The 13,148-nt window shown below is 39.1% G+C and overlaps 2 protein-coding genes across 2 annotated transcripts; one reads left to right on the forward strand and one right to left on the reverse strand.

Annotated features, from left to right (window-relative positions):
* Positions 1-7,400: 7,400 nt before the first annotated feature.
* LOC138894511 (uncharacterized) lies at positions 7,401-8,078 on the reverse strand. Its single transcript, XM_070179213.1, has one exon. The coding sequence runs from the start codon at positions 8,076-8,078 to the stop codon at positions 7,401-7,403; it is 678 nt and encodes a 225-aa protein (XP_070035314.1).
* A 3,057-nt stretch (positions 8,079-11,135) lies between these two features.
* LOC138894512 (uncharacterized) lies at positions 11,136-12,170 on the forward strand. The gene has a single exon (XM_070179214.1). It carries the CDS (start codon positions 11,136-11,138, stop codon positions 12,168-12,170), a length of 1,035 nt encoding a protein of 344 aa, XP_070035315.1.
* The last annotated feature ends 978 nt before the right edge of the window (positions 12,171-13,148 follow it).

Genomic DNA, 13,148 nt, shown 5'->3' on the forward strand with positions numbered 1-13,148 from the left:
CTACTTTTCTCGTTTAGTCTTTTTGAAATTATTGGGTTCACACTTTCATTTTTAAGACTCATAGTTTCGTGAGGTTTCGAGATCAAATTCAAACGGAGACGAAAATATCTCAGACGTTTAGAATAGGACAATTACAAAAAAGTCATTCAAGAAAACAATAAAGTGCAAGTTGTTATTTACACTTACTAAATAATTACTTAGTTACTTATCAAAATTTTATATTCCATCAGGTTTATTATTTTGTCAAGGAAAGTAAACATTTTTCACTTCCAAGACCCCACCAAGCTAGCCAGACACCACAACTTTTCAATTATAATACTACCTCTGTTCCAGTTTATATGAATTTTTTTTTTTTTTGGTCCGTTCCAAAAAGAATGATCCCTTTTTAAATTTGGAAATAATTTTGCTTAAACTTACAATTCTACCCTTAATGAAAAGTTTTTATAACCACACAAATACTCTGGGCCCCTTTTTGAATTGTTTAGGACCACAAATTCAAAAAGTCTTCATTTTTTCTTAAATTTCGTGCCCAGTCAAATATGTTCACATAAATTGAAACGGAAGGAGTATATTTTTCAAAAAGGGATGTTGTATGCACTGTCTTATATCATACCTGTCTATTAGTATAGTGTTTGTGGATGTTTCCTCCAATCCCCTTTTGCCCACATTTTTCTTTTTCATGCCACATCAGGATCAGATCACCGGCAAAGACTAAAATCTTAAGTATTAGTTGAGACAGAATATTCTTCTGCTTGTGAACTTTCAAGAGGGTATCATTTTTGTGATCTCTCCATAATTCTAATTGATATTTTGGGGACATCCCAAATCCAGGTCTTTCCCATCAAAAGGATCATCTTTACGTGCACTTTAATGCTTTTCTGTCAGAGTATCTAACCTCAGCTCCTTCACAAACATCAAAGCTATAACGCCATATTCATAAATGTCTTTTTTTTTTTATCTTGAAAAAGGTCACAAACTCCGGTTAAAGTTCACAACCCATTTGTGGTTTTTTTTGGACAAGTATGACGAAAATATGTGTTTAAAAAAAAAGTGATATTTTTATTTATAACGCTCTTTTAAACCGCGTTATATAACTGATAAGACAGTTATGCATAACGCGGTATATAACCGCGCTATATATGTATAGCGCAATTATATACAGTATTTATATACCGCGCTATACATAGATAAATAAACGGTCTCCCTCCTTCTTCCCCACACTCAAACCAGACGCCCCCTCCCCCAAATTAAAAATTCTTACCCCCTCCCCCCCCCTCCAAAATTTCCTTCTAAAATAATTGTAGTGGACCTCACCCGTCACACAAAAAGATAAGATTATAGGTCCCACATCCTAGCCAAGCCTTCTATTGTTATGGTTTCCTCGTTTCGGGTTCAAATTTTCAATTCATCGACTTTCCGAAAAACATAAATCGAGGTATTCCGATTTAGTTTATGTCGAAACTCGTATAATAATGCATATTAGTTGTTTTGAATGTGTTTCCATGTTGTTTTATATTTTTTTTTGCGATTAAACTAGTATGTTACTTTTATCCGGATTAAGATATTAGTGTTTTGTGTTTGTTTTGTGATTAAAATGTATTTGTTATTTTTATCTAGTTTAGATTATTTATTTGCTTAAAGACTAGTGCCATTTTAGCGTAGTAAAATGTAGAGCCTTTTAGCGTAGAATCCCTGTAGTTTAAGTATATTTTATACTGATAGATCAAACACAAACTTTGTCCAATTAAATATGATAAAAATTAATTATTTAATTTATAAAACAAACAGACAAAATTATGAAAATATTAAAATTGACACACACAAGAATTCAGGATAGCTTGGTGCTACTGAGCCTCAAATATCGAGCTTGGAACCCATAGGTATATACTCTGTCCAATTAAATATGATAAAAATTAATTATTTAATTTACAAAACAAACACACGAAATTATGAAAATATTAAAATTGACACACACAAGAATTCAGGATAGCTTGGTGCTACTGAGCCTCAAATATCGAGCCTGGAACCCATAGGTATATACTCTGTCCAATTAAATATGATAAAAATTAATTATTTAATTTACAAAATAAACATACAAAATTATAAAAATATTAAAATTGACACACACAAGAATTCAGGATAGCTTGGTGCTACTGTGCCTCAAATATCGAGCCTGGAACCCATAGGTATATACTCTGTCCAATTAAATATGATAAAAATTAATTATTTAATTTACAAAACAAACATACAAAATTATGAAAATAATAAAATTGACACACACAAGAACTCAGGATAGCTTGGTCCTACTGGGTATCAAATATCGAGCCTGGATCCCGGACCAATTAAATAGCTTGGTCCAATTAAATATTGTATAATTATAAAAAATAATTATTTAATTTATAGATCAAACATACAATTAATGTTGTTTAATTTACAGTAGACGACATGGACGTGCCGCCTATGCATCCCGGACTTGTCTCCGATGAGCTATTAGTGTTACAGGGCGATCATAGGTCCGCCTACGTATGGGAGGGAGAGTTACTGGCCCAGACTCTCCGCGCCAGGAGAGTGGACGACATGTGGGATTTTATGAAGGATAGAGATCTCCATCCCCGTGTAGTCCAGCGCCTGCGGGATATGGGCTTCTACAAGATTTTGGAGATTGGGCGGCTGCAGCTCGACTGGTCTTTGATCACGGCCCTGATAGAACGGTGGCGACCGGAGACGCACACTTTCCACCTGCCCATTGGCGAGGCCACCATCACGTTGCAGGACGTGGAGGTTTTATATGGGATGCATGATGATGGACTGCCCATTGCACTGCCTCAGGCCATGAGAGAGATGACGCGTGGCTAGTATTTGGACATGCTGCAGCAGCTCACTGGTTTCAGGCCACAGGATGAGACTCCACACTCAGGGGTCAGTCGCATGAGTTTGACAGCTATTCGACAGCATTTGGAGATATTGCACCCCGACATCACCGGAGAGACAGATGATCTGCATATTCACCGGTATACGAGGTTGCTGCTGCTCCTTCTATTTGGGGGGGGGGTCTTGTTCCCGAACACTTCGGGGAACCTAGTCAGCTTGCGATTTTTTTCATCATCTTCAGCTGCTAGATGATTTACCCCAGTACAACTAGGGTGCTGCTGTTCTTGCCTATTTGTATAGGCATCTGTGCCGGGCGAGCATGGGAACCCAGCATGACGTATGTGGATTTTTGCCGCTTCTACAGGTGACAACATATTCGAAGACTCTGTTCATTCCTTCCAATTCTATCTTGTCAAAAATTTTCTTAAACTTTACGTCAACTTTGTATGTTAGGTTTGGGCCTGGGAGCGGTTCCTGCAGTTGCAGCCACCTCTACCACCATTACCTCCGGATGTACCACCTCTGTTTCTCCCTCTAGCTTGGAGGTGGGTTCTCCGTGGATATGTACGAGATTACGAGGCTCGGCATAATCTCCCCTTTTGCAGGGATGTGTTAGATATGCTGGAGGGAGCACAGGTAAATATGTACCTAAACTTACTTGGTATAGCTTCACATGTGTTGTGCATACTCACGTTTTTTGTTGTTATTTGATATTTCATCTGGACGCCATACAACGACGACTTGATAGGTGGCCTGCCCGATTATTGCTCGATCGACCGACTAATTTGGAGCACTTCCATCCCGCTCATGTGCCTCGATATTGTGGAGCATCATGACACGGAGTGGATACTTCGCCAGTTTGGTCGTCCGTAGTATATACCGAGGGGGACTACATGGGAGGCCACACATTATCAGCGGGATGATCATTCCAGGGCAGACGGCACATATGTAGCATGGCTAGAGGCGCATGTCCATACTTGGGACGGCCGAGCTGACCTAATTCCACACACCCCTTCACAGATCCAGACGGAGACTATTCAGCTCTATATGCCCTGGTATCGCCGCGTTATCCGACTTTTTGTCGGGAATCCCATTCATCAAGCTGGCGGTCGGTACGTTCCATACGCCGAGCGGCACGAGGCCCTAGTATGTTTTCTGTTATTATTAATTATATAACTGTAACTTAGTGTTATGTAGTTTATATTTTATACGTTGTGCAGGCTATTGGACTACATATAGTCTACCAGATGGGACTGCAGATGCAGCAGCATGCCGGCGAGGGAGCGGCCACTTTGCAAGATTACGGTCTGCAGGTTGCAGAGGTGGTTGCCCGGACACTACAACGAGCTCGAGAGGATCAGCGCTTGGGACACGACCCTACTTATGTGGCGCCAGAGCAGTACCAGCGAGGTAGGGGTGTCGCACGAGGGAGGGGTGGCCCACGAGGTAGGGGTGCCCTATGAGGCAGGGCTGCCGCACGGGGTCGTGGTGGGCGGCGAGGAGGTGGTCCCCAGCAAGGGGGCGTTAAGGCCCCTGTTGATGATATTGGTGCTAATCTGCCGGGTGACCTACATGAGTAGGATGAGTATCCCACCAGCATGTCGTCATACAGCCTTGGGATGTAGCTCACTCCAGGGACTTCGCAGGTGACCCCATCAGGTCCGTTATTGATCGCGGGCACGGACCTTACCGGAGAGGATTGGGAAGCATACTTCCTAGGGTCATCGACCGCTGCTGAGGATGGCCGACCCGAGATTTGGATAGTGGGCGCCGGCTGAGTTATGGCTCATCATCACAGGCGCAGGTATGGATTTATTAGTATTAAATTTAAACTTGTTTTTTCTTTACTCATTTATTTTCCATAACCTTATTAATTTTCTTATTAAGGTTTCATCCCCACCCGTCACATAGGCCCATTTGTGCGATGCTGACATGGTTGTGATGGATGATTATATTCATGAGCCCGACGAGACTATGGTAAGACAATTTAAATTGTTGTTACTTAATATATACTTTCCTATACTAAGCTGACTTATTCTTCTGTAGGTTTCTACTGGACCGATGACCCCTTCTACCGATCATGCCAGCACCACTGATGATCATGCTGCAGTGCATCCTACTATAAAGAGGTGCCGAGATGAGGATCATCCTGATAGCATAGCCGGGCGGGATGGGATGCGCCTCAGGCCAGCGGCTGCATTGAAGCACATAGGCTGTGGGACACATTAATTTCGTTTTTTTGTATTTTATGTAAATAATAACAATAATTTTTTATGTTTACATAATATGCGCATTATGTTTTTATTTCCCCGTTCCTTCTTTATTTTAATACTACAACACAAACACAAAACATAACAACTTAATATAATTTAAATTCAGTACAACTAATGAAAATACATGACACAGAAAACATAAAGATAAAGTAGTACACTCAACACATACATGTCATTGTTTAGTCACTGTCGCCCATATTCTCTACTCCAACCACTTAAATTTCTCTTCCATCTTATTTTTTTCTAATTCTGCCTCTTTTAGTTTCACCTTCAACTCTGCAATTTCTCGTTTATATTCTTTTTCATGTAGAATTCCTCTTTACAGGGTTCATCAATCCATACCTCAAAATTGCAAAAAGGTTCGTTGGGAACCCTATAAAACTTGTCCACACACATCCAGTAGCGGCGTCCAACTTCACCATCATCCTAACAGTTATTCATCAAACATTTTTTGCCACACTGGCACCTTGGTACATAAAGGCGTTCAGACATTTGTTAAAGCGTTAAAAAAATCTTGCTTTTATGGAAAGTTTTGCTATTGGTTATTGTTAAGCGCAGAAAATAACTAGAATGTGCCTGTTATTTATAGGCAAGGCAACACACATAACGTAGTATTTAACCGCGCTATATATATTCACATAACGTAGTATTTAACCGCGCTATGCTTTGCGTGTTAAATATGATTACGGCTACAAAACAGTTTTTTCTCAGACGGGCAGCTTTTCAGTTCGACAAGACAATACACATAACGTAGTATTTAACCACGATATATATATATATTGGTTATTGTTAAGCGCAAAAAATAACTAGAATGCGCCTGTTATTTATAGGCAAGGCAACACACATAACGTAGTATTTAACCGCGCTATATATATTCACATAACGTAGTATTTAACTGCGCTATGCTTTGCGTGTTAAAGATGATTACAGATACAAAATAACTTTTTCTCAGACGGGCAGCTTTTCACTTTGACAAGACAATACACATAACGTAGTATTTAATCGCGATATATATATTCACATAACGTAGTATTTAATCGCGCTATATATATGCACATAACGTAGTATTTAACCGCGCTATATGTATTCACATATTTATCAGAAATCTACCTTTAACTCAACTATTTTTGAACTATATTTATCAACTATATTTATCAAATATATTCACATATTTTTCCATTTTTTAATCCAATACTATTTTTGATTACATGAACGTGAGGGAGAAATGCATTAATTTCCTCAACTGAAAAATGTTAAATATCAATAATATTTAACAATAATGGAAACATAATTTTATTTGATACATCTTGCAACATAAACAAAATATTTATTTATTACAACATAAACTCATTGATAGTTAGGCACATTAGAAGAACGCCCACCACGAGCTTGATTACCACTGCCACCCAAACCAGCCGAAGGACATTTTCGACGGTCGTGTCCTGTTTGCAAGCATATACCACATTTGTGCTCATAAACGGTATCGCTAACATCCATTTGGTTCCGTATACACGTTCTCTTCTACACCTGTATTCGACGCAAATAGTCCTTGTTACACACCATTTTAAATGGTTCCGGCGGCCAATAATGCTCAGCAGCCACTGGGTGCAACTGCCCACTATAGGTGTTTAAGTAAGCAATAACACTATATTGTTTATCAACGTAGTTGGTTGGCCCTAAACTTGTATGTTGAAAGCACCTGATGGCATGTGAGCACGGCATGTGGTAGATGGACTATTTCCCATAAGAGAAAAACCTTCTAGATTCATTTATGGTATGTACATTATTCCCCCGGTTTTGATGGATAGAGGTGCGAACTTCAAAAATATTTTTGTCGTGATCATACTGCAAAAATGAATGCCAATGTGCTCGCCGCTTGCATTTCTCAAATCTCTTCATCGGCAGTGGCATAAATTCAACACCCCTTTCCATCAATGACGTTGCAGCTTCAGCCCTTTCAACAAACCTCTTCTCCATCTGCTTGAACGACATCCGCACCATGGCAGTGACAGGCAATCCTCTTGCCGACTTCAATAACCCATTGAAAGAATCTGACACGTTTGTAGTTAGAATTCCCCATATTCTTCCACCATCCGCATGCAAAATCCACTTGTGAAGCTCATGTCGCATCAACCAATGATAGGCTCTCTCGTCTTCCTGCCTAATATATTCCATGTGCCTCCCCAATTTATGCTCTTGGTGGTCTGTTGCTGCTATCCACATCAAATCATGCAGATCCTTGTTGGGATGTGCCTTCTAGAAATTGGCCTTAAAGTGCCTCACACAGTAACGGTGGTAGGCATAAGGTTCTTGCCATGCAGGCAAGTTCTCTACAGAACTTAAGATATCACCATACCGATCAGATATTAGAAAAATGCCCGAACACTGTTTGACAACGTGCTCTTTCAAATGGTTCAAAAATAGCGTCCACGTCTCTTGGCTTTCATTGGCACAAATAGCAAAAGCTAGAGGAGATATTTTTCCATTAGCATCTACTGCAACGGCTATCAATAGCTTGATATCATACTTTCCATAGACATGAGTGTCGTCTATGGATATTACCCGCCGGCAATGCGGAAAACCATCAATTGCTAGTTTAAATGCCCAGAACACGTAATTGAATATATATTCTGGTTTTTCCGGACTACGCTCAAGCTTCCATTCAACAACCGTCCCGGGGTTAAAGTGTTGCAGTGCGGCCATGTATTTAGGTAGAGCTGCGAATGACTTATCCTTGTTACCATAAACAATTTCAAACGCACATTTGCGCCCGAGAAATGCCTTTCTTTTGATAATGGTATGACCATATTCCTGGTGGACTGATGTAATGCACTCTTTGATTTTATACCTTATGGACGCTTCAAGGTGTGGAATAAGGACAAGAGAAATCAAGTCAATATCCAAGTTGTAGTGATTCCCATTGAATGTGTCCATTTTACATCTGTGGGTGGGAATATATTTACCCACTTTCCATAGACCTGTGTTCTTCTTGCTCGCACGCAGCGTCTAATGATAACCCGTAAACCATCTGTGACAAACAACCTTGTATACATCCGGACTTGACTCCCATATCGTCATCTCACGACACTCTTTTACGCTGTACATATTCGCCGCCCTGCTTAGGCGCACTTTATCAGGAAAAAACATGTCCTTTCCCAGCACCTTTGGTCTAGAATCATCCCACATTGCTGTCCGAATTTCATCAAAATCCCTTGTGATAGCATCCACATCCGGCATACTTGGCAAGTTATCAAGGTAGGGAATCTTCCTTGAATGAAACGGCACTTGGGACTCGTACACTCTTGGTCTAACGGGGGGTGGAGCATACTCCCTCATCAAATCAGGTCCTTTATTCTCTTCCTCCTCATCACCATCCTCACGAGGGAAGGGTGTGTCGTCTTCGGAATCATCGGCATTGTTGTCATAATCACTGTTCTCTTCCTCACTCTGTGCATCTGCCAGATCCCGATTTAATATGTTGTCTTCGGGCAATTGAGTGAGGACGGGTGGTTTAACTTGCTCGTTTTCACTGCACAAACAACAAAATAATAAGCTACTAAAATTAATAAATACTTTCCATATAGTTGTATCACTTCACTTACAAGTCGTAACGTGTTGACATTCCTTGATGGACATTATCCCGTTGGTGATGACTCCCGGATGGACCACCATGATCCAACACACCAGAACTATGCATATTCCAACTGGGCGTGGGTTCATAACTTGTAAAAGTCATATATGGCTGGTACCCCATGTACAATATATGAGTGTTAATACAAATTCAATACAACAAAAATATACATCGTAACACTAAGGAAAATTGAAGTTTACCACTCGTCTTGTAGATTATGTAACGCAGGAGAGAAATTATTATCTCGCTCCTCATTCGCCCGTGGTGATAAGTTTAAATCAGGACAAACTCTTTCATCCGGAACATGTCTGGAAAAAACTGCTACAGAATAACCACCCGATGACTGAGGGTTATCCCTACTATGCGCAACCTTATTATTGCGAACGTCTTTGACCTTGACGTACATTTTCAACATTTTTTATAAGAAATTCCCGGTATTCATCCGGAGTCCTCAAAAAATCTCTCAAAGTTTCATCATTGTCGATGTTAAACTCAGCGTAACAAGAAACCCCTTGCGGAGTGACGGAATACGGATATCTTTCGGTTACTTTAAGGTTCACCGAACGTTTCCTCACACTCACTTTATTACATAACAACGATACCAATCTATCGTACTCCATTGTAAGTGGCAACTTAACATGACACTGTGGAGATAAACTATAGCTCACAGAGTTATTCGCCACCACAACCTCACCCCTCCAATATAATGAAACCCTTACTTTTCGCTCTTCAGGCATTATGAAAAAATGCTTTAGAATTTAACAAGAAGAAAAATTTGAACGAGAGTTAGGAATATTTTTGAATGGATTTTTGTAAAATCCTAACGCCTTTAAATAAGGCAATGCCTAGCTCGGTGGGCTGAATTGTTTTAGGTATAACGCTCTTTTAAAGAGCTCTATACCCATTTGAATTATTGTTATGTCAGTTAAACGCATGAGACTTATTAGTGAGTTCACAAAACAGGTATAGCACGGTTATATACCGCGCTATGTATATAGCATGGTTTAAAAGAGCGTTATATATATATCGCTCTTTTAAAGTGCGTTATACTTTAACGGCCAAAACTCCATTAAAGCATAGCGCTCTTTAAAAGAGCGCTATATATAAAAATATCACTCTTTTTTTAAACACACATTTTCATCACACTTGTCCAAAAGAACCACAAATGGGTTCTGGACTCCTCCAGTTATGATCATCTTATGCCTAAGAAATGATGACGAGCTAGTGAAGAGGACTACCAACATTCTAGGTTAACAAGCTTTCCAAGGAGAACAAGTATGACACCTTAAACTAATTCAACTGTACAAAAAAAAGTAATAGAAGTGTTATATAAGATAGAATATAAATTTACATGTTATGAGCGCTTATTGTAGATTCTGAGCAATAAAATGGAGGCATATGGAGGCAAAAATGAATCAAACGAAAAAAGGAAAGAGAAGCGGAATCAATCAAGTGAGCTGGCAAAATCAATTAAAAGGTATATTATAGGAAAGATCTCAATCAAAGAAGACCAAGGGCACAAAATCATCCGCTAAAGATTCTCCCACATAAAGATGTCAATCGAAGCATCAATCAAAGGATTTGGCAACGAGAATATTCTCTCATTTAAGGAAGAAATAATTCAATCCTACGAGTCAAGGCAAGTCAGCAGAAGAATCAATCTTGGAAAGAATCAATTTAAGATTCCCTCTGAATACAACTCCCTTGGGTTTTCAATTTCTCAAAAAGACGTACAAGACTTGAAGGCCTCGGGAAGTATAAATACCTACTGCACTAGCCTTGAAAATACATACTTTGATCAAACCAACTTCAATTTCTTTGTTCTACTTCAAACAAAACACTGTAGTCTGCTTTAGATTTCTTGTGTAACAAAGAAGAGAAGAGAGAGAAAAAAGAACACTGGTGAGGCATTGTATCAATTAGAGAGAGAAGAACAAAGTGACAAAAGTTGTTGGGGGTATAACAACATCAACTCATCTGTACTAAGCTTCTTCATATTTGAAAGAGATCACCCTTGCAACCCAAGGGGACTGGACGTAGGATTCACTCTGAGTTTGAACCAGTATAAAAACATATTGTGTCATTTATCTTATGCAATTTATCTTTTACATTTTGTGTGATAAGTCCAATCGACTAGAATGCAAATTAGTGGACTACCTCGAAAAAGAAAAGAAAAATTACAACCCCTATGCACTTTCAATTAATTTGTATCAGAGCTGGTCTCACACTTTTTACTTAACAGCTTGTGAGAAAATATTATGTCAAATCAAATAACTGTTGGAGCACTCTTTCAAGAAGGAGCGTCACAAGTCAGGCCATCATATTTCTACGGACAACACTTTTCTCACTGGAAAGTACGAATGGAAATTTATGCAAAATCTTATGATATGAAAGTATGGCGCGTTATCAAAAAGGGAAACTATCCACTACCAGCGGCAACTCAACCACCCACTGATTTTGAAGATATAGATGAATACACAGACGAACAAGTGACGGTCATTCAGGATAATGCTAAGGCACGAAATCTGTTGTATAACGCTATAAGTGGAGAAAAGTATGAGAAGATTTCAAGATGTGATACGTCTAAAGAAATGTGGGACAAACTGGAAGTCACCTATGAAGGAACCAGCAAAGTGAATGAAACTCGGATAAACATGTTGGTTCATGATTATGAGCTTTTCCAAATGAAAGGAGAATCCATTGAGGAAATGTTCGCAAGATTCAGCAAAATCATTAGAAATCTGAAAGCTTTTGGTAAACCCTACTCAAGTGGTGATCAAGTTCGAAAAATCCTAAGAAGTTTACCTACCAGTTGGCAGACGAAAGTAGTTGCACTCGAATCTCAAGATCGAAACAAACTTTCATATGATAAACTACGAGGATATTTTATAGCTTTCGAGAAAACCCATATCAAGAAAACAAGTCAGGAAGAAAAGAAGAAAACAGTTCTCTTCAAATCTACAACTAAAGGACCTGAGAATGATATTGATGGAGATCCAGAAGCTCTTGAAGAAGAAATTTCCATGGTATCAACAAACATGGATGATTTAATGAGAAGGTATAGAAACACAAGAAGGGGAATGATGCCATCTAGGCGAACCAAGCAATACAATGAACAAGACAAGAATGATGGGAAGTGTTATGAGACTGGAAAGTATGTGCATGTTCAAGATGAATGCCTGGAACTTAAAAGAAAAGTCTCCAAAGGCTTCAGCAAAAATAAATCCTTCGGAAGGTGGAGTGATGAAGATAGTTCAGAACACGAAGAAATAACAAATCTTTGCTTCATGACCATCCTGGAAAACGACATCAACAAATACTCCGGTTGTTGGACTGATGAAGATACATCAGACGATAGATGTAATGAATTGCATGATACTCATGGAACGAGGTGAAACAAGCGGAGTAAGATCCTATAACTGTGATAGATGTGATGAATTGCAGGATATTCTTGACCTTACCCTAAAAGAGTCTCAAATTGTTTTGAATGAACTAAGGAGACTCAATAGGCAAAAGAAAGACTGGGAGCTTAAGCTTGAAGTCTGTGAAATTGAAAGAGACATACTTTAAGATGAAGTTAAGGAATTGCTAATGCAACTTAATGGCATGCGCAAATCCACCCGTCATAGCTCAGTCAATTCTAACCAGGCAACTTACAAGTCAACTGGAAAAGGACTGGTTAGAACTGAGTCCACAAGTACTAACAAAAGTGGTAGATCAAAAACTGGATCAACCCCTATGTGTCATTACTGTAACACAGTTGGACACAAATATTCTTTTTGTCGATTTCAAAAATCTAATATTTCAGGATGGATTTGGAAACCCAAAAACAATCCTGATTCCAGTAGAACTAACTAACAAGGACCCAAGCAAGCTTAGGTACCTAAAAGAAGATGACAATTCTATTTTGCAGTAACACCATAGAAAGAGCTGCAAAAGAAAAATGGTATTTAGATAGTGCATGTTCCAATCACATGATGGCTGACAAAAATCTGTTCAAAGAAGTCACAAAAATAAATGGTAAAAATTTAAAATTTGGTGATGATTTAAAAGGAAAGATAGTTGGTACCGCTATAGTTCAATTCGGCAATAATTGTGATATTACAGAGGTATATCGTGTAGATGGACTCAACTACAATCTTTTGAGCATAAGTCAGCTATGTGATTCGGGATATGAAGTAAAATTCAAGAAAACAGGATGCGTCATTGGTCCATGTGCAATCCGCACTCAATAGTGAGTGGAAACGATCGTTGGAAGAATAGTACCCAACAAGAGTCAGAGTCGATTTCCATAGGGAGTTACTAGGGGTGTTAGGAGTATACACTTGGAAGAATGCTAAAGTAATAACAAAATTGCACGTCCACAAAAGGTT

Source organism: Nicotiana tomentosiformis, chromosome 6, assembly GCF_000390325.3.
Source record: "Nicotiana tomentosiformis chromosome 6, ASM39032v3, whole genome shotgun sequence".
In the NCBI taxonomy this organism is placed as follows: domain Eukaryota; kingdom Viridiplantae; phylum Streptophyta; class Magnoliopsida; order Solanales; family Solanaceae; genus Nicotiana; species Nicotiana tomentosiformis.

Bases quoted from the DNA above. Each gene is read 5' to 3' on its own strand.
- LOC138894511 (XM_070179213.1), bottom strand. From the start codon at position 8,078: ATGGACACATTCAATGGGAATCACTACAACTTGGATATTGACTTGATT.
- LOC138894512 (XM_070179214.1), top strand. From the start codon at position 11,136: ATGGAAATTTATGCAAAATCTTATGATATGAAAGTATGGCGCGTTATC.